The sequence below is a fragment of the Ixodes scapularis genome, unplaced genomic scaffold (assembly GCF_016920785.2).
Source record: "Ixodes scapularis isolate PalLabHiFi unplaced genomic scaffold, ASM1692078v2 PGA_scaffold0__279_contigs__length_252992795, whole genome shotgun sequence".
In the NCBI taxonomy this organism is placed as follows: Eukaryota; Metazoa; Arthropoda; class Arachnida; order Ixodida; family Ixodidae; genus Ixodes; species Ixodes scapularis.
The window spans coordinates 82,417,205-82,443,746 of NW_024609835.1; the positions used below are offsets into that span (position 1 = coordinate 82,417,205).

At 48.4% G+C, this 26,542-nt stretch overlaps 1 protein-coding gene across 1 annotated transcript; it reads left to right on the top strand.

Moving 5' to 3' along the window:
- Positions 1-375: 375 nt before the first annotated feature.
- LOC115330244 (putative nuclease HARBI1) lies at positions 376-12,837 on the top strand. The gene is made up of 5 exons (XM_042292254.1): positions 376-596; positions 1,129-1,548; positions 8,760-8,995; positions 12,400-12,591; positions 12,686-12,837. The coding sequence occupies exons 1-5, from the start codon at positions 376-378 to the stop codon at positions 12,835-12,837; spliced, it is 1,221 nt and encodes a 406-aa protein (XP_042148188.1).
- Positions 12,838-26,542: the final 13,705 nt, after the last annotated feature.

The window sequence follows — 26,542 nt, forward strand, 5'->3', positions numbered from 1 at the left end:
AGTTGTGTCTCAAGCCGGGAGACAGCCCTGTAGCAAATTAGCTGGCGGCCGATTTAAGACCCAAACTGAGACCCAAACTGAGACAGTCTCAGAGGTTAGCCACTTGCTCGAAACGAAACTTAGTCTGGACTTGAGACCAAAACCGAGTCTCTGACTCAACTCTAGTCTCAGATCGTGAGACAGCCACGGAGAAGGCTCACTGGCGGTCTCAGAGTGAACAAAATGACGGACGTGGCTACGACAAGTCGGGTCCAAGCCATCTTTGCCGCGTGGATGCTGTCGCGGGACCGCGTATTCCGCGACCGCTTTCACCCCTTCGACGTTTTCGACGAAGAGGGCCTCCAGCGTCGTTTTCGGTTTGGCCGCGATGGGATCATGTACATCGCCGACGTCTTGGCCAGCGACCTCATACGACCAAGGAGACGCAACCATGCAAACCCCGTCCTGATTCAAGTGCTCCTAGCGCTGAAACTCTTCGCTACCGGCACCTTCTTGATCACGGCAGAGGACTTTCTGCATCTGCATGAATCTACAGCGTCACGGTGCGTGCGACGAGTGGCCCTGGCTCTGGCAAAGCAAGCGCCGCACTTCATACGGTGAGAAAAAAATAAGTCCTATAGCGTTTCTTTTTGCCGGTGGGCCAGTCAGCTGCAACGTAATTTTGGATTTCGGGGAACAGAGACTTATTCAACTTGTTTCGTGAGAGAAAAGACTTCTACAACTTGTTTTCGTTAAAGAAAACCTTTTTTGTTTTCACTAACATGCAGCGCCATTATTTAGCCCTCGATATGCGTGCTCAAAGCGATGTCTGGTTATTACTACGGTCCGTAATGGTGGGTGTGGTCCTCGGCACCCTCGGCACTATCTTTGTATTGTGGCGTGTTTCTCATTACGAAAAAACAACGTGTTTCACAACATGTTAGCGGGAGTAGCTGGTGGATACTGAAGAACCTTTCGGAAAGGAGGGTGCGTTTCAAAACAGTAGCGAATAATACGTACTGATTCACACTCGATCGTGACAAGCTTTATGCGAACGGTCCGATACGTCATAATCGAACATGTGCTAGATTCAACCAACGTTATAATTTAGGTTTCAACTGACAGTGTAAATCACATTTTCTACTTCAGGTGGCCAACAGCAGCGGAAGTCCCCGAACAGCAGCGGCAGTTCTACGCCGTGGACGGCTTTCCGGGCGTCGTAGGAGCCATCGACGGCACCCACGTTCGGATCCAAGGGCCACCGCTGCACGAGGAACTGTTCGTGAACCGACACTTCTACCATTCCATCAACGTGCAGCTGGTGGTCGACGCGCGCTCAAGGATTCTCAACGTGGTTGCCAAGTGGCCCGGAAGCGTCCACGACTCGTACGTGCTGTCGCAGAGCAGTGTCGGGGAGAACTTCGCAACGGGCGCGTACGGCGGCCTCCTCATCGGCGACAGCGGCTACCCGTGCAGGCCTTGGTTGATGGCGCCTTTTCGATCGCCGACCACGCCGGCCGAGTGTGCGTACAACCAGACGCACGCAACGACTCGGTCCGTGGTCGAAAGGTAGGCTTTAGAGCTAGCTGCTCTCAGAGAAGACTAAGGCTATACGCACGACATCGTGCACCTCGACCAGAGAATGGTAAACGCACGACGTAAAACGGTTTGGTTCTCGTATAAAAACACAACTGTCACAACGAGATTTTCAAAGTGACCATCGTGGCATTGCAGATAGGGGCTACAGAGCCCAGGCACGCCGTTTCACTGCACAGCTAAATATAGTTCACCTAAAATAATTTGCTGGGTATACTTTCACGAGTAAAGCTATACACACTCCGGAGTGCACTTCAGACGGAAATGGCTATACGCACTCCGCTAAACTCGTATAAAACGAATGGTCACAACGAGTTTTCTTAGCGATAGCATAGCATAGGGGTTAAGGTGATTCTGCTTCTTGCGCTCGCACCGCACAGACGTAGAATGGCTGGCTCCGATGGAGCAGTGATAACGGCCAACTCTGGCCGCGGCTTATCTGTTTTTTCGTCGACGGATGATTACCGTGTAGTTCTTCCTGCCCTGCCATCAGGAATCTTCGCTGCCAACACAGTCTTCCTTCACTGCGACGTGACCGGTCGCCCTTACCGGGTGGAACATTTCAGGGCCGAACTCGAACGCTTGGGCGTCATGAAGGAGACCGCAGCGATAGGTGCCTACCAGATGAATCATCTGTGGATGCTGTCACTTCACTCGGCGGCGGCCAAGAAGAGGCTGGTCGAAGCGCGAGAGCTTACGGTGAAAGACAAAAGATGTCTTGTGATCGACCCGGACAAGACCGAAGTCCGTCTGAAAGTGCACTGGGTGCCTTTCCCAGTCCCCGACGACGCCCTGCGCAGGGTCTTCGAACCATACGGGAAAGTGCAGGAAATATCCCGAGACACGTGGAGGGCAGAAGGCTTTCAAGGAATACAGTCATCTACCAGGGTGGTTCGCCTCGACATGAAGCAGGGTGTCACCATCGACAGCCTTCCACACCAGCTCAAGGTATGCGGCGGTAACGTCTTGATTGTGGCTCCCGGGCGCGCACCGCTGTGCTTACGGTGCAAAAGAACTGGCCACATCCGGAAAGATTGCAGAACACCCCGGTGCCAGCAGTGCCGCAGATTCGGACACGTGACCGAAGACTGCGTCCGCACGTATGCCGCCGTCACGGATGTTACCATTCGAGACGAACCGCATGACTTCGAGATGGATGAAGACGAGGCAGAGGCCACAGCACGTAGCGAAGGGCGCGAAGAACTACAAGCTCCGACTGGTGACGTCCAGGAGAGCTTAGAAGCCCACCCTGCCACCGAGCCGGCCGAGGCCAAGATTTTGTACGAGGTCCTCCCGGACATCTCGGAGCGAGGAACCCAGGGCACGGAACTCGTTGCAGCTGTTGACTCCACAGAAGGAGCGGCGGCGAACTCCGACACCCTACTTGCGATCCAGGCTCCTCCACAAGAAGCAACTGCCGCCGACACCGTCGACCTGTCAAAGATGGACGACCTCCCAGAATTCCCACCCCTTGGCCCCTATCCTCCGACGGACCCTCAAGACAAGCCACGCAAGGCTGACCAGAAGTGGAAGGGAGGACTCTCCAAAATAGGACGCTTTAGTCCTATGCCCCGCATTCCCCCGGACGACCGGCGGCGCCCAGACCCCCCATAGGCGACAACCGGAGGAAGCACTCCGGGAAGGCCAAGTCTCGCTCGCAACACGGTGAACTTGACTTCATTGTACTTTCTGGTTCTATTTCATGTTCTAAACTATGAGGCAAGCTAAAGTTGCAACATTCAACTCGGTTAGCTTAATTTCGAGAATAAGGAAACAGTGGCTGTTAAATTTGCTTCTGAAAGAGAACGCTGACATAGTTTGCTTGCAGGAGACCAAACTTTCTTCCGATGCCCATGTAGATGACATGACGCTTTTCTTTGATAGACACTTCTTTTCTTATCACGCGAGGGCGGTTGGGCACAGCGGCGGTAGCACTATCATGATACGTAAAGACAGAGGCTTCATAGTGTACCCCGAGTGGGAATCTGACAAGAACGGGCGGGTTTGCTCGGTGGAAGTTATCTGGCGGCATGAGTCGCTAAAAGTGATATCAGTGTACGCCCCCAACGAAGCGTCGGATCGAAAATTTTTTTTTCGACAATCTCCGGCAATATTTGGACACGCCGGTCAAAACAATTGTTGCGGGGGACTTTAACTGCGATTTAAATGCACAGGATTGTTCGCGCGGCTTACATTCAGACTCAAGCCTTGCGGAACTCAGGAAATTATTACGCGACTTTGATCTCGTCGATGCAACCGACGGGTGTAAAGGCCCTCTTCCTGGATACACGCACTGGCAAGGCGATTGTCACGCACGACTAGACCGGGTATATATGTCCAGTGAGCTTACAAGTTCGGTCACTGCATACAAGGTGTCCCCAGTAGCCTTTTCTGACCACGCAATGGTCACGATGCGAATAGGAAAGGCGGACCGGCGAACGAGAAAGCCGCTCTAGTGGAGCTCTTGGAAACTTAACGAAAGTCTTCTTGACGACGAGAATCTGTCCTCTCAGATAAGAAATATTTTATCAGAAGCAACTGCGGAAAGGAAAGTTGACGCGGTAGTATGGGAAGAGGTCAAGGAAAGAATTAAACTGCTCTGTCTCGAACACGGACAAACACAGGCAAAAAAAGGGCGCGAAACAAAGTATGTGCTAGTACAAGCCCTTGAAATGCTAATTGCTGAAGAAAACAAAACCCCTGGAGTCTTCAGGGAAGATATACGTGATTGCAAAGAGCGTTTGCTTCACCTAATGGAAAGCGAATACAAAGGCGCAATGATCAGATGCCGACTCCGAGCACAAGAAAGGGAGGAAGATCCTTGCAAAATTTTTAAATCCATAGAAAGAACGCGAGCGCAGCGTAGCAGGATAGACGCACTCAGTTTCGACGACAAAGTGCTAACAGAACAAGAAGACATTGAGAAGGAACTCGTAAGAGTTTTCCAACAACTATTTACTGGGAAAGACGAGGCGGCAGACATCCCGCTGGATGAGTGGTTCAAAGAGCTCCCAAAGATCCCCTCAAGTGTAAGGAAACGCATGAACAAAAAGATCACGAAAGCTGAAATCGAGAGGGCTATAAAAGAGCTACCAACGCGAAAATCCCCCGGGGTGGATGGTCTAGGCTCAGCCTTCTATAAAAAGTTCGCTGATATTTTAGCTTCAATGCTATGTGACGTGTTTGCTGACATCCTTCAAAGAAATTTACTTCCACCTTCTATGCGACAGGCACTAACGGTCCTTATTAAAAAGAAAAACACGAACTCCGACTCTCTCACATCGAGCAATTTAAGGCCAATCAGTCTCCTCACCACTGATTACAAACTACTGGCGAGAATACTAGCAAAACGCTTGGAGATGGGTCTTAAGTTTGTTGTAGGTGACCACCAGGCCTATGGCTTTAAAGGGAGGTCCATCACCTCCAACGTTCACACTATGCGTATACTTACCGAAACCGCTGAAGCGACAGGCTTATCCGCAGCAGTGCTACAAATCGATTTAAGTAAAGCCTTCGACAGGGTTTCGCATTCTTTTCTGTTCAGTGTACTCGAGGCCTCTGGTGTCGGGAGAACTATAGCCAAATATATTAAGCTGTGCTATAAAGATATATCCACGCGATTATTGATCAATGGAATAGTAACTGAAAAGATAGCAGTGCAAGCCTCTGTTAGACAAGGCTGCCCGCTTTCGCCAATACTTTTCTCACTTTATCTTGAGCCTGTGTGTAGAAAGATTATTAACGATAATAGAATTCAGGGAGTCTCCCTTGCCAGAAAGGCAACGAAAATATTAGCATACGCAGATGACGTTACTGTTGTTGCTGCATCTAGACATGAGGTTGTCCTCGCCGTACAACACCTCCTTGATTTTTGTGAAGTGTCTGGGGCTGAAATGAATCACGAGAAATCTACAGGCGCGTGGCTAGGAAATTTTGATGTAAAGCCAGAGCGTTTTATAAATATTACCTGGAGCTCAAGTATCCAAAACTACCTTGGTGTTAGTCTAGAACCTCACTGCTTAAGTACTGGCAAGGGAGGAATTCATCTCAACAGTTTGAGGGCCAAAGTGCTGGACTGGCGCGGCCGAAACCTTTCTATGCTAAACCGTGCCTTTGTTTGCAACTCCGTTTTTTTCCCTACCGTATGGTATGCGGCTCAGGTTGTGCCGTGTCATGCAAGCGAAGTCCATAAGATGCATCGTTTTTGTGCTACCTTCTTCTGGAATTCTAGTTTTGAACGCATGAGACGCGCAAACATTTTTATCAGTCAAGCCAAAGGAGGTTTCGGAGTCGTGAATCTTGAGATCAAGCTAAAAGTTCAAAGGTTTTTATTTTTTCGTGACCAGCGTAACTCGGTCATAGTAAGATCATTCGTAAAACTTGGCGGACGTTTTTTAGCCCCCTGGCTTGTTGTAACCCTGGAAGGAGCGACGTCAAGTGCAGTACTGAGGTTCTATAAAGAAATCGCTGATGCCATTAAATTTTTTGAAGCGCGCTTCTCTCGGCAATACCTGAGCAAAGTGAAAAGAAAAGCGCTATATTGGGACACCATAGACACTGTCTTTCCACCACCACTTTATCGCTCCTTCCAAGGGACCAGTGAGAAATCCACAGTCTTTAAGCGCCTCCGAAATTATCCCGTCCGAAAAGCTGCAATGGACTTCTTTATTTGCTTTCACACCGAAGTACTGCCAGTGAAGACGTGGCAGGAGAAAAAAGGATTTTTTGTTCCGTGGAATTTGAACTGCGCACTGTGTCCAACGCCAGAGACTCTGCAGCATGTCTTCATCTTCTGCCCAAATGCAGAACTGTTCTGGGCGGACTTACGCTCTAAACTGCAAGTTGATTTGTACATGGACTGGCACAGTGCAAAATACCTCGAATTCGGCACTGGCCCCGACAGTAAATGTTATGAAGTACTTGCTTTGCTCGGGTTGCATGCAATATGGAAATCCCGCACAGATCACCTCTTGATTCTTGAAGGGGCCAAGCCGGCGTGGCGCCACTTTGAAGAAAGCTTCATGAGTACGACCAGCCTCGTTGAGGCAGCGAAAAGCTGTGAATTAGATGGATGGTCTGATTTGGCAGCGCGTCTCAAAGCGCCTAGGTCACTTCGAAGCCAGAGGTAATGGGTGCTGTTTTGTCAAACTGGAACGCTGAGCACTCCCTACGTCAATATGTGTTTTAACCATGTACATAGTGCCCATTTTATGTAAAAAAAAAAAAAGAAAAGCATAGGGGTTAAGGTGTCTGCTTTGTATGCAAGTGGACGCGGGTTCGATCCGCAGTAGGTCTACTTTTGTTTTTCTTTTTTTCTTGAACATTTTCTTTTGTCGAGGCATTTGGCGATATTTACGACATTTTTTTTTTGCGATGATCACTAAGAAAACCGAATGTTGTCGACGAAACTTCGCAGAACTAAATGGTATGGGACTCCCTTTCCGGAGGTGCGATCGGGGACGGCGGGGCTTGGTTTGCAGACTGGACGCCGCGAAGTGGCATTTACTGGCTATGTTTTGTAATTAGCAACCGCACACTGTCGCCGCGAAGCGGCGTGAATGCAGGCGGGGGCTGGCTTAACACGCTCCCCAGTGTTACCGCGCCGTTAGAAAAGGGTGGCCCGATCGGCATGAGCTCTCTGCGGAGTGAGTATAGCCATTTCTTCCAAAATGCACTCCGGAGTGCATATAGCTTCACTCTACTTTCACCACCAAGTTAAAATTATTCTTTTTAGCTTTCATTCCACAATGTTACTATAATATTAGTCAGGGTGGGCCAGACTTGTAGCATTTCTTTTTAGCTCCTTCGGGGTTTCTTGTTTTAAATTTGCCGCAGGTTTTCTAGTTCCCTGCAGAACAAACACGGCATCTTTCTCATGTGCATTGGGCAGGGGTGGGGATTGAGCCACGACTTTTGAGCCCAGAATCTCTGGGTTCTGCAGCATGCGCTTTCGCTCTTTATTTTCAGAGCTGTGCTGCACCACCGAATCTCCCTAGGGCCAGCAGTAATTGAATGCGATCCGAATGGGATTTGACTTTGCGCCTTTGCTTGGGAATGTTCCTATTTCGGTAAATTGCGTAAGCGCTATGATTTTTCAGCACCAGAAGAGTTAACGTATCGATAACCTCAAAACTGCAGCACGGATGAACTTCATGGCATTTCTTAAATTGACGCCCCATATTCATGTTGGTCGCAAGACGCATATAATTCTACGAGATTGAAACCTGTGTAATTTACCTTGCAAGTCGGTCCGGGTGCTTCAGTCAAAGCGTTCTCTTGTGTTTAGAAGCGGGTGAAATCTAGGAAAATATCTCGGCTGTTGCAGTTCAGTGCCCCCAACCGCAATTCTCATACGAAGGAGTGAACTGCAGGAAGTGCATGTCTGTTAATCCAGAACTTAACAGAACTGCTTGGTGTAATAACACAGAGCCGTTAGCTCCGCCCCTTTAAATTTCTCTTCATTGCACAGAAAGTTTATCCTAAGTATAGGAAGTCTTGTCAATAAAGAGATGCAAAATGAGTGCGGTACCTGATACAAACACTGATGACAGCTCAGCCCCAGTGCTTGTTTGTGGAGAACATTCTTTTTACCCACAGCCTATAATGCGTGCTTGATGCCACGAGGGATGCACGTCTTGTTAGAAGATATGAGTTGCTGTACATGTTGCAAGCCTAACTTGATTTTTTATTTATGTGGCACCCTCTTTTCACTGTCTGCTTAGAAAACACGGTGCAGCAAACACATTCAGGTGATGCACCTTGATTTGATGGAGTGTCCAGATTATGTTCGGCGTGCCTGGCAGTTTTATAAATGCGGATAGCTGGTGCCCGAATCAAGGGGTCCATCTATCCACTTCTCCATTAAACCAGCATAAAGAGTTTTTTGAGAGGTCTGTTCACCTTCGCGGCATCACCGCACCATTCGCAAACATGAGCCTCTCCTCCCTCTTTGTCTATTTAACTGTAGTCCTCTTGGGTGGAGTGCCCTCTCTGTCGAAATGAACCAGTTCTCTTTCAAGGCTAGTTCAGAACACAATCTCTCCGTGCCTCCCCCTTCCTGGCGATAACGAGTGGCATCACTTAACTGTGTTTCTTGCAGTGTGGTACAGGAGAAGGGTGGCAGTTAAGCCTGCCTTAGGTTATATAAAATGTGCCAAGGGCCCAATGAAGTTTTTCAATCGCAGGACGATCGGGCAGCTGAAGCGCCGCTTCCACTGCCTGCACGCCGAGCTGAGGATGCTGCCAGAGCGCTGCTGCACCATCGCTGTGGCGTGCTGTGTGATGCACAACATTGCACAGCACTACACGTGCAGGGAAGGTGACTGTGACCTTCCACCAGAGGTTCCCGTGCCTCCATCGCCACCCGAAGCAGACGATGGGGTTGCGCGCCGACATGCAATTGTGCACCAACACTTTCGTGGTGAGATTTAAGCCTACAAACACAAGTTTATCCCTTATAAACTCGTGTAAGAGCAGCACTTTTTGTTACAAGGTATCTTTTCAAGGTATTGGCCACATGGGATTTAAAAAAAATATATATATTTGTGCATCCAACACTTAATGTACTTGCAATCGAAATTATTGGTCTAATACACCTCCATTTCGAACCGGGAAAGAACAGAAGCATTTTAACAGACCTGGACTGCCATACATGTGCAAGCTTGTCACAATGTCTGTGGGCCCCTTTGTTGATTAATAGAAATAACGTAAAAAAGACACAGTCCACAGCTCACATAGGAAGAAAAGAAAAAAAAAAGATGATTCAACTGGTCGACATACAAAACGGGCCACTCATGGTGTAAACGTGAGCAGGAAAGCGACGACAGGGTAGAGGGTGAAAATCAAAAGATATTTACTGCCTTCACCAAGATGACAAAAACAGCTCACGCAAAAAAACTAGGCGACGCGCAGCACACGGTTGTGAGCAGACAAACAGAAAACCCAACAGTAGCTGAATACATAGCCACAGCCTCAAAGCGAACGGGCGCAGTACAAGTAAAAATGAGTCTTATCTGCCGTCGACGCTGATCTAGGGGGCATGAATGCCTTTTTCATGGTTTTGGTCCAGTCCGTCGGACGATTTCATCTGGTGCACTTCCTCACCCACCTACGCCGCAACACAGGGACCAACAGAACTCGATGGGGAACAATGACTTTCCAGCGGCAGGCTCAACTCATTGCCGTCTTCACGACCGCAGGACAGGAGAGCAGAGTCTCCGACTGCTCTCTGGATTCTGGCCTTTTTTCCTGCCAGTCCACTTCTATATACAAGAGCTAGCAGCATTCTGGAGACGCTTGCTTTGACGAATCAGAAACAAGCTTCTTCGCTATAATCAAAACTCAATTTTGTGGTTTTCAGAAAAACAACAAACACAACGCTACTTTCACACTTCATCCAGCTGGAACAGCGTCATTGGGCGGTGGTGTACGCGGTCAGCCAACATTCTCCGTTCAGCGCATACAAAAAGTTGCCTTTCCGCTAACGAGCTGTGCCCCTACCGTTTCCCTTTGGCTTCCCCGCATGGTTGAACCGAACACAAGTCAAACACAAACAAAACAAACCTTTGATTCTGGGTGGTACACATACACAAGGCGGCCTTAACATAAACAAACCAGACCGCAGGAAGTTTCTCTTAGATACATTCGGCGTGGCACAACAGGACACACACACAAAAAGCAATCGGTTCTCGGTAGGATGCGTACAGTACACAGTACACAAGGCGGAGTTGAGATAAGAGAGCAAGGACGTTTAAATAGGGCAGGACCCGGCATGACGTCGTACCCAGTGACGCCGGAAAAAGAACCCAAGCCCAGACTGCCTCGAGCACCAACGCGCTCTCATCCAAACTAAATTCAACCAGGCTCCCATCGTCTGCTCTCCGCTCGGTCGTTAGGCTTGGGCTACGTCTGCTCCGTGCCTGCGGTCTGCTTCGTCTGCTCGCTGTCGCGGCTGGCTTTCTATTCGATCGGCGCACCAAAAGATGTTTCGTTGCGAACGCGCATTCTCATCATGGCGGAGTGAAACCAACATCTTCAGGAAGCAGGGTTTGTTTGGCTTTCTCAACCCGCAATGCCATTCTCAACGTTTTTGTGTACGACGACTGACACGCGATCGCTTGCCAAAGCCGCGCTACGACGGCTCGTTCTAGACGACGCTCCAGGCACGGTCGCGCGGTGTCGAGAGCGTGCGCTACACACCTACTTCCTACTGGTCAGGCAACTGTTGGGCACCAAATCTCGCCTGTTCGACACCGATTCAGTGGACGCTGCCATCGCTGCCTTGAAATATTGGGGCAAACAACAGCGTTGCCACGCAAATGCCATGGCGACGAGGCTTGTTTGCCCCAAAAATCAATTTGACGAGCTCCCCATTGGGTGCGAAGAGTTCATGGTCACGCCTACTTCCGTTACACTTCGCTCCATGTATGGAGAATACGGGCGCCACCTCCTGCCCCTTATAACCTCCTTGTAAGCGAGCCAGTCCCCGGTCGCTTCTTTTTGGGATTCACGGCCTGCTTTGACAGACCACTCCCACTAAAAAAATGTAGCAACAACAAAACAAAACAAAAAAATAAAAATCGAAGGGATTCGTTACACTGAATCGCAATCTTGGTTTTGAAACGTGCCTTTCTTGCAGTATCTCTTGTTCTGTGGAAGCACATTCCTGAGTGGCAGTCTTGCGTAAAGGCCCATACAGGCAATAGACCGATCTCACCAGCCAGTTTGACTACACCACCACCGCTGCAATGCATCAAGGGAACTTCAGTCTTTCTGCACGTGCGACAACCTCGCTGAAGCTCTGCTTGTGTAAGCACGAGATGGTACGAGTCCTCTCGTGCATTGTCCTGCCACCGCCGTCTGCCTCCTCTGAACTAAAGTTATGGTGGCGCCACGCATGTGCCGAATTCTCAGTCAGATCAGTCTGTTGCGTTAGACTGCATTGCGACTGCAGGTAACAAGGAAATAAGCCAATTAGGTGCTTCGTTTTATGGGAACTACAGACAATCCGCCGACTCATGGCTACTTTTCGATGTAATGCAGTCAAACACACTAAAACGCGTGTATGAGCGTTTACGACGTTGCACTGCCATTTTGCAGCTGCGTTTTGTACTTTCTTTCATTCTCACTCCCACTCAGCTTTGACATCAGCAAATGGTGGATGCATTTGTCGTCTTCTTGAAATGCAAAAAGAAGACAAATGTGCTGGGATTTTGGCTCAAAGTACCTCAAGGAACTTTGACAAAAGGCAGCAAGAATGGAAAGGATTGTAACGAGTCCAAAGAGAAGAAAAGCATTGACGCTGACTGCATGCGGTGACATTGCACAAGCCTGTACAAATGCGGTGGTGTGGAAGGCAAACATTTTTCTTGAAGTGGAGCCCTTGCACGTGTTTATACAGTAATGATGTTCGCTTTTACTTGGCTGAGTGTGTAAAAGTTGCTGCATACCTTTTATGAAGCCATCATTTCTTTAGTTCTGCATGCTGCCAAACGAGATAATGCAGTGGAAGATTTGTGCATGCTAGATACTAAAGGTGGAGACATCGACGAGCACTAACCAGGAAACATATGCTTATTATATCTACAATCCCCTCCTTTAGGGCCTTCTTCTTAAGCAGCTAGTCCAAGCAGGGCAAAAACAGCCTTGCACCATTCTCTAAACAAATAGGGTCGCATTCTGCGTCTCTTTTGATGCTTTGCGCTCTGCCTGTGCCGTTCTGAGCTCTTCAAGGGCTGTATTTAGCCAAACAAGGACGCATTGCTGCCTGAGTGGCACGTTTTCTGGCTTGCGCGAGCAGGTCTTTATAATACTGCCTGTCTGCAGCCCGTGTGCCGGCTGCCGAACCTGCGGGCGGTGTGCTGGGGCTTCAGGCTGGTCGTGGACGAGGGGGTCCCGGTCGTCGTCGGCCCGGTGGTACTGGTCGCCCTTCAGCAGCAGCAGCTGCTGCCTCAGGCTCAGGTGGTCCCTCCGCCATTGGCAGAGGCCTTTCCCGGCGTGGCAGAGGCCTTTCCCGGCGTGGCAGAAGCCCTTTCCGGCGTAGCAGAGGCCCTTCCCGGCGTGGCAGAGCAGCTGCTGCACCAGAGTCCAGGGACGTCTTGTCCTCTTCCAGCAACCAGTCCGAAGGCTGGTAGTCTCGTTCCCTCAAACTCCGGCACCTCGAGGAAAATGACCCCGGAGTCCACATCGACCTTGTGGCTGAAAGCCCAACTTCTGGCCCAGCCTCATCAGTTGCTAGCCGCACATTGGCTGGGGCTGTGTTGACCCTGAGGACAATCCGCAAGGTTGTGTGTCATGTCACCCCTGTACATATTTTGCAAGCACTCTTATTTATTTATTTATTTTTGTTTCAGGAAATCTTTTTGTGTGCTTGTGGATCAAGCTTGATCCCTCAGGTCTTGGCCGTTGTGGCTATTGGAAACGTAGCTAGGCTCGAGCAGAGCCAAAATACGTTGTGCAGGTCAAGCCCAATATTAGCTGTCGTGGCTATCAGTTGTGAATGCAGCTGGCTTCAAGTGGAGCCAGTGTGCAGTGTTGATGGTGATATGTTGTGTTCTAGTAGGAATGTCACAAAGACACGTTGGTTGCGAAGGTAAGAGCGTGGCATTGCTGCATGGCCGTGTGGCTAGCTTTAATGGGGCTGGCCTTTTATTGGGAATGTATGCGAGAGCATAGATGGCGTTAGGAACCATACAAAACAAGTCATAACAGGTCCAAGCCACCCAATTTTCTGGTTGCTTGTCCCTGTGTTTCTTTCCAATGGTGAAAAGACTACTATGCTAAGTATCAGATGTGCTTGTGGTGATGCAAATTCAGGGGGTATGCTTGTCAGTGCTCATTGGACACCATATTCAAGCTTACGGCTCAGGATGACTTCTTATTGATATACCAAAAAAGACATTCTTCGTGTGGGCAATGTGCGTGTTGCAATTGTTATGGAAGCTTGCCGTCGGCATTTGCTCAGCAGCAACGAGCTCAGCTATGGCCACCAGTTGTCAAGGATCTTTCTCAGTTAAGAATTAAATAGTCCGAGCAGTAAATGTCGTACCGTTTAATCGGCCGTTCTTGTAGTTCAAGGTATACAACAAAAAAACCTCCTGCCTCCTCTGCTGCTGCGTTGTTTGGAGCCTTGTATGAAACTTGTCTGTAGTATTGCACCACAATGTCATGAGGCATCGATGTGATGAGGATATCGCAAAGCATGGCCGCGAAACTTCCGGTCGGCACGTTTAGTGAGTTGAGAGCTCGAATGTTCAGCTGCATAGTGTCGTACAAGTTCCTCAGACCCATGGTGTCTGTAGAAGATCAAACACGGGGAAGATTTCGAAGGGCCGCCAGGTGTAGTTGCTCTATCCTCTTTTGATCACCAAAACGTTGCTTTAGTAGTTGAATGGCATCAGCATAGCACGCTTCCGTTGTGGGTAGCCCTGCTATTGCAGCCGCTGCGTCTCCAGTCAAGTAGCGGCGCAAATAATGAAATTTATCCATCGTTGACAACGTGCGATTTGAGTGAATTGTTCCTTCATACTGTTCCCAAAACGTCTGCCACTGGGTGACGTCCCCTCTGAAAGTAGTGATGTCCAGTTTTGGAAGTCTCGATCCACTCATCCTGAAGACTGTGTCATGCGCATTGGGCGTAGTCGTTGCTGTCGCCTGAACCATGGGGCGTCTACTGTTCTCCAATTCCGCAATCTTGAAGCCAAGCTGCGCAATAAACATGACGGCATGGCCTTGACATTCGGCAGCAGCAGCGTACTCGTCCTCCAACTCCTCTGCTGATAGCAGCGGCTCTAACTCCTCGTTAATTCTATCAAGCTCCGCGTTGCTCGTAGTCAGGCGTTCTTTGAATCCGATGAGCCTGCTCAGGTCTATATCAGGGCTGTTCAGCAGTGTGGTAGCGTCGTTTATCATCCTGGTATTTTGGGCTCGTCGAGTGGTACGCTTCGCCTTCAGTCTGTCCATTGCAATTCGTTAGAGTCGATTGGCTTTCGCTTGGTTGGCAGGAATCCCTCTTGAAAGATCTTCGCGTTACAATCCCGATGATTTGCCTCCGTCGTTAAAGTCTCAGAGTTCCACTGTTAGGGTTAGCAACGAAAGTCACCAGTACCTGGTACATTTGCAGCTTCGTCTGGGCTCGGAGGTGATGTCGTGAAGCAGTTTCCCGGGTTTCGGCACCAAAATGTCGAAGATCCTTCTCAGTTAAGAATTAAATAGTCCGAGCAGTAAATGTCGTACCGTTTAATCGGCCGTTCTTATAGTTCAAGGTATACAACAAAAAAACCTCCTGCCTCCTCGTCGTCTTCCAAGTATCGCTGTCGTTTTCACTTCATCCTTCTCGATTTTCCACACCAGTAAACATTAACTGTTAAATGAGTGAGATAGGCCAATCTTATACATATTCGTGGCAGACTCTCAGCTTTGTCTTTGCATTGATTTAACTTGGCATCTCAATACAATGAACCCAAAGAAAAGTAGTTCGAAGTGTTGTGTTTGTGACCTTCGTATCTACCCAGATGTAGTTTTCGATACAAAACAAATTTGTGTTGCTGCTTGTCATGTTTCGGCTTCACTTCGCAAAACTTCTACCCTGTGTATTTTGTAATGATGGTGTGGTGGAAACACAATCACCTTTGTATCGTTAGCATTGCATAACTCTTGGAAAATGTACCCTCTAGCATTTCAACAGTGTAGCAGACTAAGTCTGCTATCCATAAGTGCAGTGGCCTTTCACTGGAATGCCGACCTTGAATTTTAACTCGAGTAACATGGCTCTAAGTTTTAGTGTTCTTGGATGTGCATGGATTCTTCTTGCTCTGGATGGAACATGCCGGAATGTTTCCTCCATTGGGCTTAGTATTTAGTACTGCATACCCAAGATATGATTATAAATACAATGTTAGCTTTGCTAGTAGAACCGCTATTTGTGTAAACCTGAAGGCTCTAGACTTGACTGCATCAAATGGCACATCATGAATTCAAGTGTAACCGTAGAAACAGCAGTAACATGACAGCTCGCTAATTGGTGTCGATGCCCCCTTCTATGCCAGCAAAGGTTTGGGCTTGTACTGACGACTGCCAGCGCAGCTTCAGCCAGTGGTGCGAGTTGGTGGTTGTTGCGCCCTGTGCCTGTGGAAGACAAGGCTCTTTTTATATTTTGTTGATGCATTGGATCTCGGCTGATTGCGGCAAGCGCATTCATTGTTTTAACTTGATTGTATTAAATGGTTGAAATACACAACTCTTGACTGCTTCTATAATTTATTTTGGGGAATGAGAAGTGAATAAAATTTCCTTCAGCACAGAATTTTGCTTGATTGTGTTAAAATCCAGAACTCTTCATTACTTATATAATTTAGCCGGGAAAATAAGAAGCAAACAAAATTCCTTCAGCACAAAGAATGTTTCATTTTTATGTGCAGTAAGACGTATATTAACTCGCTGGTCGTGGAGTGTGCCTGCGTAGAAACTGTCAACTCTGCAGCTGCAAAATGCATGTTTTGGGCATGTAGTGCCCACTTCTTTCGTCGTTAAATAAAAAAGTTTCAAAGGAAGCATTATGCAAAGCGTCAATGGATGCCGCGAGTTTAGCACGGATGCGATCTCCTGACATTCTTTCTTAGCAACTTATGTAATCTTGTAAAATATCTCTCGAATTACGCGTTTTCGTTTCTCCATTTCCTTCACCCATTGAAACTTTTCAACTACGTACCAAATTACTTTCTTCTTTACCTTGGAAGTGATTCGTGATGGACCGGCGACGTACAGAGCTATTCCTTTTTCTTAAAAAAATGGGGCACCTTAGCTCGAGCAAACATTTTGTAGACACCTTTATTCGGCGTATGCGCTGGATGGTGGTGACAGACGACACGTTCAGAACCGCGGCTCGCTGTCGCTTTTCACATGTAAGCGAGGTTTGCACGAAATACATGACGCAGTTAAGGCTGAACCGCATGTAAGCGATGCGTCGCTCGATTTTTGGATTTCTAGAGAGGCCACGTCGCTCATCACCTTCGTCGCTTGCCCCCGCCGCTTTGATGCGGTTTGCCTTGTCGCGAGAGTGACCGAGCAACAGCAAAAGGGGTTGCCGTCGTTTGTCTCGTCACTCGCCAAATGGCTTACATCGCTTAAACGACTGTCGTCGTTCGTCGCTGCCCAAAACGATCGCGGCGTAGCTGAAGCAGACGACCCCGTGTCGCCATCCACGTCTGTATTCTTCGTTTTCCCCTGTTTTCCCCAGATTCCCTCTCGAGGTACTGCTCAATCCGTTGTAGGTACCGAACTCAAGTTCTGACTTGGCTGAGACGGTTCCGATTTCGTTTCGAGCAAGCGGCTCAACCGGCGTCTTACGCTGGGTCTCAGCTGAGACCCAAGATGAGACCACACGAGAAAACAAAATGTCGGACGTGGCTACCACCAACCACTACGCACCGGCTACAAGTCATTTTTACCGGGTGAATGCTTTCGTTAAAGCGAGTTTAGACTACTTCTACGCCATCGACGTCTTCGAGAGGAAAGCCTGCCACGACTGTTTCGTTTTCGGTTTGGTGGTTTCGCAATCGCTTGTTTTCCTGTGAGCTTGACTGGTCACCCACGTCCTGGTGCAAGTGCTCAGGTAAGAAATAATATCAATAACACCACTGTTTAGTTGTGCTGTTTCGTAAAGGCAAATGTGAACAAGTTTGGCATAATTATAACTTATATTTGCGGTTCAGTTCCTGACACAAATGAAGCGCCATCCATTCAAGAAGGAACGGAAAGCAAGACGTAGTACGTAGTCTTATTGTTCAGACGATTTTCAACCCGAGGAACACGGAGTTTGCCGAGGTACAGTTCCGAGGCAATCCTTTCTTTGTAAAATGATGTGTTTCGTGTTTAAAAACAGTCGGAAAAGCAAACAGTTTCTCAAAATGTCAGCGTCAACTCCCGACGGACGTCATGTTCCAAAACATTTTGGAAGATAGCGAGTAGCTTGATACGTTATAGCAGTGTTTATGAACCTTCGCTAGGAATTGTTATGGCGTGGCTATATATATTTGAATCGAAGCTGCGCTAGAATTTTTATTGTCTGTCATGAACGAATCTCAGACATATTTCTCCACTTCAGGTGGTCACCAGCAGCGGAGCTCCTCGGAACCAACGCCGGACAAGTAGGTAGTCCTCTTGGTGGTCGGCGTATGCTCACAGATCATGAGGTGGTCGCCAAGTGGCAAGGAAGCACCCATGACCTCCACATGCTATCGCAGAGCTGTATCAGAGACAACTTCGGAGGAGGAACTTCAAACGGGCTCGTCATCGTGGATGGCGATCGGCTACGATGGCCGTGATTGATCGTGCCCTACCGCTGGGTAGACACGCCAGCGGAGTGCGCATACAACCAGGTGCACAGAAAACTGGAAAAAAAAAGTAAGGGTTAGAGGTAAGGGATGTTTTTGAATTAGTTAGGTACAAGTACTAATCATGCTGTCTACGAATATCTCGGGGTCAACTTTTTTTAAACGGTCTGATCATACTGTGCCTGAAATAATGAGGCCGTAACTAACAAACTTTTTTCAGTACACTTCAAGTATAGTCACTGCTAAATCCTGGCCGGTAGATGACAAGATACAATTAACTATTTATTAATTCAAGATACAAAGGCTACATGACAACGTGACAGGTTTGTTGGCTGGTGTAGGCCGTTGACTGCATGCTTTGCAATGTTCGCGCGGTGTGGCATGGTCTTCTAGGTGTGGCATCTGTTTCCAGATGGTACCACCACTCAATACACAACACTCCTTCCCCCTAAGTGAACTCTTTCTCGAAGAGCTCGAGCCCCGTCTGATCTCTTCTGCCTGGCCACATCCACATCTTGCACTGGGCCCATCACCAACGTTTGCACTGCGCTGCCTGTATCCGGGTGCCCGGGTGGTTCAGGACGAGCAGCTTGCCGTTCTCCGTGGCTGATGCTGTCTGTTGCAACTCTCAATGCACCGCTCGTACACACCTCGTCGACAGAACGTCGCATGATAATGCCCTCCTGGGTGCGGGTTTTGTAGGAAACTGGACCCGTCATTTCAACCACTGTCGCCAGTATCCATGAAGGGCCTCTGCTGTAGCTGCATATGAATACTGGGTCTTCTGTTCGAAACATTCGTGACTTCGGTTGGGCTCCTTCGCTGGAATTCTCATCAGCTCCCTTCCTCATGCTCTCAGTCAGGTCTGGGTGCAGTCGGTCAAGTATCGTCTTCAACCTCCTGTTCATCAGCATATCCACTGGGCTCTTGCCTGTCATCATGCATGGTGTTACATGCTCCTGTAGCAGAAAACTGGTCAGATGCTGCCCTCATGTTTCCTTTTACAATACGCTGTAGCGAATCTTTCGTTGTGTGCACCATGCGCTCTGCTTGTCCGCTAGTTGACGGGTGGAAGGGTGCTGACGTGATGTGTCTGATGAGACCGGCTTTCAAGAATGTGCGGAATTCTTCGGAGGTGAACTGAGCCCCGTCCTCCGAGACCCTGGTGCTGGAGTTGCATTCCATGCGTCTACTGAGGCACGAGGAGGTGCAGGTCGTTACTCTTGGCATGCCATGCACTTGATCACATGCTCATCTATGCTTCTGTCCATCTTGAGCCACCACACATAGCTGCGAGCCAGAGCCTTCATTTGGTCAATGCCAGGATGTCCGACATGGAGGGCCTCCAGCAACACCTTCCTGCCTTCTGGGGGAATTACGACCCTGTTCCCCCAAAGTATACACCCTTTGTGAACCGGCATCTCATGTTGTCGAATCTTGAATGGCTGGAAATTTGCCTCAAGGCCACCTGGCAGCTAACCCTTCAGAGCCCAGTTGAGAAGCCTTCAAACGGTGTTCTTTGCTGTCATTTGTGCGCCGTCCTTGGCGTGGAGCGGTGGATTGGATGTGTTCTCCAGAAACAAAACTTCTAGAGGAGGTGGCACCACAAACTCTGGAATGGTAAGTGAGAGGCAACTAAATGCATCGGCATGTTGTATGTCCTTCCGAGGTCAATGATCCAAACTGTAGTTATAAGCATTCTGTAGGATCGTCCAACGCAACATTCGTGGAGACAAGATGTATGGCATTTGCTTTGCAGGTGTGAACAGTCCCAAAGGTGGTTTGTGGTGTTATGATCTCGAAGGCAATACGTGTAGTCATGGAACTTGTTTACGCTTGCCAGCACTGCAAAGGCTTCTTTGTTGATTTGAACATAGTTTGGCTTGGTAGATGTCAATGTGCGGGAGTAAAATGCAACGGGGACCTCTTTGTCATCTTCCGGTCGACGGCCAAGTACAGCTTTAATGTATGTCTTATGGCGAGGCATCACAAGTGTGCACAAAAGGCTTTGTTTCATCATAATGGTACAGCACACTTGCTGAGGACAGCAGCTGCTTGCGTTCGTTGAAAACTTGTTCATGAAGAGGCGTCCACTCCCACCGTGCCTCTTTGTCAAGTAGCTGACGTAGTGGCTCGGCCACTGCTGCCTTTTTCGTAGAAAGATGCAATAGAAGTTTAGCAGTCTTAAGAAAGCCTGTAGCTCCTGTTTGCTTGTTGGTACTGGTGCCTCATGAATCGCCTTCACCTTTTCTTTTGTTGGGTGCACACCCGTCTCGTCAATAAGAAATCCCAGGAACTCGAGCTGCGACACTTCAAAATGGCACTTTTCACTTCTTACCCTGAGTCCAGCATCAGCAAGACGGTGCAGGACTTCCTCGAGGTGGCCTGCCAACTCTTCTTTGGTGCTTGCAGGAATTAGAACGTTATCGAATTATGACACAACCTCGGTGATCCCTTTCAGGAGGTCGTCCATGAAGCTCTGAAAGATCCCAAGAGCAACATTTACTCCAAACCGTAGCCACTTTACTCGAAATGCTCCTCGATGGTATGTTCGTTTGTGCCTCCGCCGCTTCTTTATCAACCACCAGCTGCTGGTAAGCTTCTGCCAAATCCAGTTTTTCAAACAGCCTCCCCCCCGAGAGTGATGTCAGGAGGTGCTGTACCATGGGGATCGGGTACGGGTGTTGAGCCAGTGCCTTGTTGAAAGTGCACTTGTAGGCGCCGCATATTCTAATGTTTCCAGTTGCCTTCATGGGCGTCACAATCGGGGTCTCCCACTTTGGTTGCATGACCGGCTCCAAAATGCCTTGTTCAATAAAGCAATCAAGTCCAGCGTCAATTTTAAGCGTGAGCGCAAAGCGCATTTGCTAGGGTTTCGTGCGGATTGGCATCATTGTAAAGTCGAGGTGCTGCGATACTGGGGGTCCCTCAAACTTCTCAATCTTTTACCCCAAAACGCCATCATACTTTGCAAGCACACATTCAATAGACAGCCCTGTGACCTTATTTACCCCTAGCAGCCTGATTCCCAATGCTTTAAACCAGTCCATGCCAAGGAGGGTTGTCCACTGTCCCTGTGTTACTGGCAGTTTCAGGTCTCCTTCGAAGCTGCTGTGCTTGACATGGACCTTATACACCCCCTTGATCTGATCCGTATTGCCATGGAAATCTGACTTGCGATTGAAATGGCTCACCCGGTGCAGCATCTTTTCATGACCTCATTTGTTTGTTCTGGGATGATCGATAACTCTGACCCCTAGTCAACTTCCATCATTGCCGACGTCCGGTGCTTACGTGTCTGCGATGCCTGTGGCGGGGCCAGTTGGTTAGTATCGTACACATCATCAGATTGTGTGTTCAAGTTCAGAACTTTCGCCATGGTTTTGGATCCTCTTGTTCCCATGGCCCGCTCTGCGCTCATTGTTTCATGCGACACACACAGTCGATGCGGCCGATTTTTCTGCATAAGTGACTTTGGGCATCCTTAAATTGACAATACTCCCGTGCGTGAGCTCCTCTGCACCCATTGCAAGGCTTTGTTTTCCCGTGGTATACTGATTCCTTGTCGGTTGCCTAAGCGTGTTTTCTCCTTCCTCTTAGTCCTGATGTATGGCAACGTTGGTTGCCACAGTTGGTTCTCCTCCCCTCACATCGTGGTGCTTTGAGCCGCCGCTTCAGCTGCCAGCACTTCTTCCTGAGCGATCTTGAACGAGAGTTTTTTTTTGCGAAAAGTTGAGCTTCAAGAGTTTCATCCCTCAGGTCACACACGAGTAGATCTCACAGTGTTTCCGTGAGATTTGGAAAGTTGCAGTTTTGTGACAACTGCCGTAGTTCCACAATGAATAAGGCCACAGACTTCTCGGGACCCTGATTCCGCCGGTAAAGGCATTCTGGCGTACAATCTCCGACGGTTGGCTGAAGGTCTTCGTTTTGGGAGTTGCCAACGCGAGTATACTATAGTGACTGTACTAAGTCAAAAGTGGCAGCACCGCAAACGCTAAAAAAAAAAACAGCACGTTTTCTGGTTGGGTTGGTGATATCGTTTGCCTCGAGGTGGAAGTTCAATCTTGCCTCGTGGGCGTCCCACTTCTCCGGAAACGCAAGGTTGAATTCTCCTATCTGTCCCAGGGTCGCCATTTCTTGTCGAGGGTACAAGGGGGGTACCCGAACAAAGGGCGATGTTCACAAACCTTCTGCCTCACCTGTACGTTCCGATGTGGGGCCATAGAGCGCGGCAGTCTCTATGCAATCTTATCCTCATCACCACATGATAGATCCTGGCCAGTAGATGATGACCGGATAACATGAACTATTTATTGACTCAAGATACAAAGGCTACGTAATGAAGACATGATAGGTTCACTGGCTGGCGTTGGCCGTTGACTGCGTGCTTTGCATTTTTTCCGCGGTGTGGCGTAATCTTCTAGGATTGCAATCCGTGTCCCCGATGGTGCCACCACTCTACACACAACAGTCACCATGAACAATCTGTTGAAACTGTGGCTATTGCCAGAAACTTTCGAATAGGACACTGAAGTAAAAGTTTTTGTCAGAAAAAATGGGTGATTACAAGCACAGAGACGTCAGGACCATTCAGCAGATGGGGAGGGCGACAGTGGTGGGGGGGAAGGGCAAGTTTGCACCACTCCCCCATATCTTTTCCATTAAATTTCTGACCTGTCAGGGGGGCAGTCTCTCCCCCGCCCCCTATTTCTTTTCGACGCCACTGTACAAGCAGAATGTGATTACAACCATCATGTCTGTAGTCGACTGTATACTGGTGGTTGAGGCGACGGCCATTTGCAGCGAGAGCTATGGTAAAATGCGCCTGATTCAGCTGTAGCACTTGCTATGTATCGCGGCGATAGTTTCATTTAGTCGCCCCGCAACAGAGTAACCGTCAAAGAAAAGAGAGTCCGAGTGGCAGAGGAGGGCTGCGGCTGCACAGTTGGCAGGACTCTTCGTGGCGGTGCATTGCCAACACTTTTTAACATTTATGTTCACACACTCTTTGCATCAGCCTTGCCTGTTCGTGATAACGATGCCCTTTGCCTTTATCTTCATGATGTAGTTTCCATGTTTTGAGCGCACCTTCGGGGCCTCCTCGCCGAGTACGGGAAGCATGCCTCGCCGCGAGCTCGGCCAGGCAATGATCAGTCGGCAGTGGCCCCCAAATGCATGCTCGCTGAAACGCTGCCACTGAAACATCGGCCTTTGCGGTCCATGACATATGGATCCTTGCATTGTTTATCAATACTTCACTAACTCATAAATTTACTATGAGTGGCGTCTAGAGCCGCTGGTCAAATAATTGCGGGATTCCAGTTACGCCTTGAACCGCATATTTGAATTTGTTCTTCCGACACAATAGCCTTTCGCATCAAAACTTTGTCGGTGGCATATTGGAACTTTCTGCTCGTAGCACACTTTACCAACGCCGAAATATCCCGTACAGGCTGGTTGAATGTCGTCATCGTAAGTTTGGCACAGTTTTTCAAGTTCGCATGCCAAAAACCAGGTAGTTTTGTAGAAAATATGGTGCACATCAGTGCATGTCCGGGCAATTTGTGGCATCCTATGCCTTGGTAAGTGCTTCCATGTGGTGGGAAGTCAATCACCAGCATGGTGCGGGGCCCCCGTTTGTTTGCCGCCTGATAAGCAAGTTAGTTGCTTTCTTTTATATGAACCACAGGCAGCCCAAGGAGTTGTGGCTACTTTTCGATACAGTGCAGTCAAACGCACTAAAACGAAACTGTGTGTATGGGCCTTTACGCCGCTGCGCTTCCATTTTGGACCTGCAGTTTGTACTTTCTTTCGTTGTCGTTCCCACTCGGCTTTGACCTCAGTGGATCATAGATGAAGGTTGCTCAAACATAAAAAGGGAGATGAATAGTTAGGTGTTTTGGCTGAATGTGCCTTAAGCAACTTCGACAAAGGCAGCAAGAAGGGAGATGATTGTAAGGATTGCAAAGGAAAAAAAAGCTTTGATGCTGACTGCATGCCACGTCGGCGGTGACATCGCTCAGGCCTGTACAAATGCAATGGTGCGCAAGGCAAACATTTTTTTTTTGCGGGTGCGGTATTTACGCGTGTTTATTACACTAATGACTTTCACTTTTACTTAGCTGAGTGTGTAAAAGTCGTTGCATTTTTTTATGATGCATCATTTCTTCAGTTTTTCATGTTGCTAAATGAAATACATAATGCAGTGGAATTTTTTTGCATACTTGGAACCAAAAAGACATTGAAGAGAACTAACCAAAAAAAAACTGTTTATTGTGTTTAAAGCTAAAACGGCAGTGCCTCTTTGCCAAACTGAAGGCCCTTCCTCCCCTTTAAGGGTCTTGTTGTAGGGCCTTCCCAAGTAACGTGAAAATTTTTTCTCCCTGTTCAATATAAAAGTTTGCAGCCTTTTTCATCATTTCGGCAGCCTCGCAGGCTGCCTTTGCTGCCCTTGCCTGCTCTTCCGATGCTCTTGCCTGCTCTTCCGTCGCCTTCAGTTTGGCAAGGAGGCACTGCCGTTCTAACTTTACGTTCTCGTGTTGTTGCTCCATGATGTCCTTATAAAACTGCTTGTCTGCAGCCCGTGTGCTGGCTGCAGAGCCTGCGGGTGGTGCGCTGGGCCTCCAGACCGGTCGTGAACGAGGTGGTCCCTGCCGGCCCAGTGGTGCCGGTCGCCCTTCAGCAGCAGCTGCTGCCTCAGGCGGTCCCCCTGCCACAGGAGGAGGCCCCTCCCGACGTAGCAGCGCAGCTGCTGCACCAGGGTCCACGGGTGCCTCACCCTCGTCCATCGGCCAGTCCGGAGGCTCGTAGTCCTGCGTTTCTTCGGACTCTGGCACCTCGAGGAATGCGACCCCGGGGTCCACTTCAACTTTGTAGTTCAGGACTCTGTCCTCTCCAACCACCTCGTTAGTAATTGGCTGCACGCTGACTGGTGCTGTGCTGGCCCTAAGGAAAATACACCAGAATGTCAGTCTTGTCACCCTTGTACATAATTTGAGAACACTCTTATTTGTATTTCATTCATGCTTTTTGTGTGCATGTGGATCAAGCTCGACTCCTCAGCTCTCGGCCATTGCTGCTATTAGTTGTGAAAGTATGTGGGCTTTAGTAAAGCCAGCCTACAGTGTGCAGGTCAAGCCCGATCTTGACTGGTGCGGCTATTAGTTGTGAAAACAGCTGGCTTCATGGAGATCCAGTGTGCAGTGTTGTTGCCGGCCAGATATTTCTGGTTGCTTGTCCCTACAATTCTGTTTTATGTCAAAGACTACCATGTTGAGCAACAGATCTGCTCAGGGTGATTCCAAATTTAGTGGTAGTGTCTACTGGTCGCTGCTTAATAAATTGTACTCACCGTACACCATATTTGACCTGACTGCTCAGGATTACTTCTGATTTCTTTTATTTATCAATACTGTTCACCCTTTCAGGGTGGTTTTATTTCAGAAAAGACATTCCTCATGGTATGCAATGTGCATGTTGGAAGTGTTGCAAGAGCTTGACGTCAGCATATGCTCAGCAGCAGCGAACTCAGCTGTGACAGTGAATGCTACCTACGAAATGAGCGAGATTTCGGAGCACTAATCTCGCACAAATATGTTTATGTAACAGACTGTCTGAGCTTTGTGCCTTCATTCATTTGACTTGCCATCTCAATACAACGGACCTGAAGCAAATGAGGTCCAAGCTTTGTGTTTGTGACCTTTGGGTCTACGTAGCAGTAGAATTTTCAACATAAAACAATATATTTTTTTGCTGTTTGTCATAGTTCAGCTTGACTTCATAAAAGTCTAGCCTGTATACGGTAGTCTTGCGATAATTCAAACTCGGATATTATACTTCTGGTTAATTCAAACAAATTTCCTAAGTTTGGTTGTCTCGCTATGTTCTTAGTGTATCCATATGCCACTTAAACCGAATGCCGTTTTCCTGTAATTCATATTTTTTGTTCTTGCAGCCCTTTTGTTGAGTGTGCTTCTTTCCGGGCACCGGTACACTGCAGAGGGAACACCCATGAGCTGTTGCTTCTTTGCAATGCACCGGTGCTCGGTGATAAGCGCACTCAACGGGGCTCATGCGGAAATTTCTACAGCAACTTGCGCAGACGCTGTGATCTGGTAGCATGGCGTACACCGAGTGCCGGCACATTGCGGAGAAGCAACAGATCCACGGGTGTTCCCTCTGCAGTGCACCGATGCTCGGAAAGACGTGTACTAAACAAAAGGGCTGCAAGAACAAAAAATATGAATTACAGGACAACGGCATTGAATTTAAGTGGCATAGCATGGGCAAGTCACAACGTCCTCACAAGTTGCTATGAAAACTGTGGCACAGTGCCCGCTTTTATTGTTCACGTGTCCCCCGTTTAATAGTTCACACTAGACAACTTCTTGACCCGATGAACAAACTGAATTTTGTTTTGAGTTGTCATGTGCTCTTTGAACAGCCCACAACAATGAACATTTTTGAGGAATAAATAAACTTTTGTCTTACATTTCACGAATGTTTCATGTGTAGCATACCTGGTTATGATCAGTAGGCCTATGTAAAGGAAAGCATGAAATATCTTCTGTGTATGTGAAGCCACTCATAAGGCAAATCATACATTTATCTTGCATTATTATTTAGATAAATTT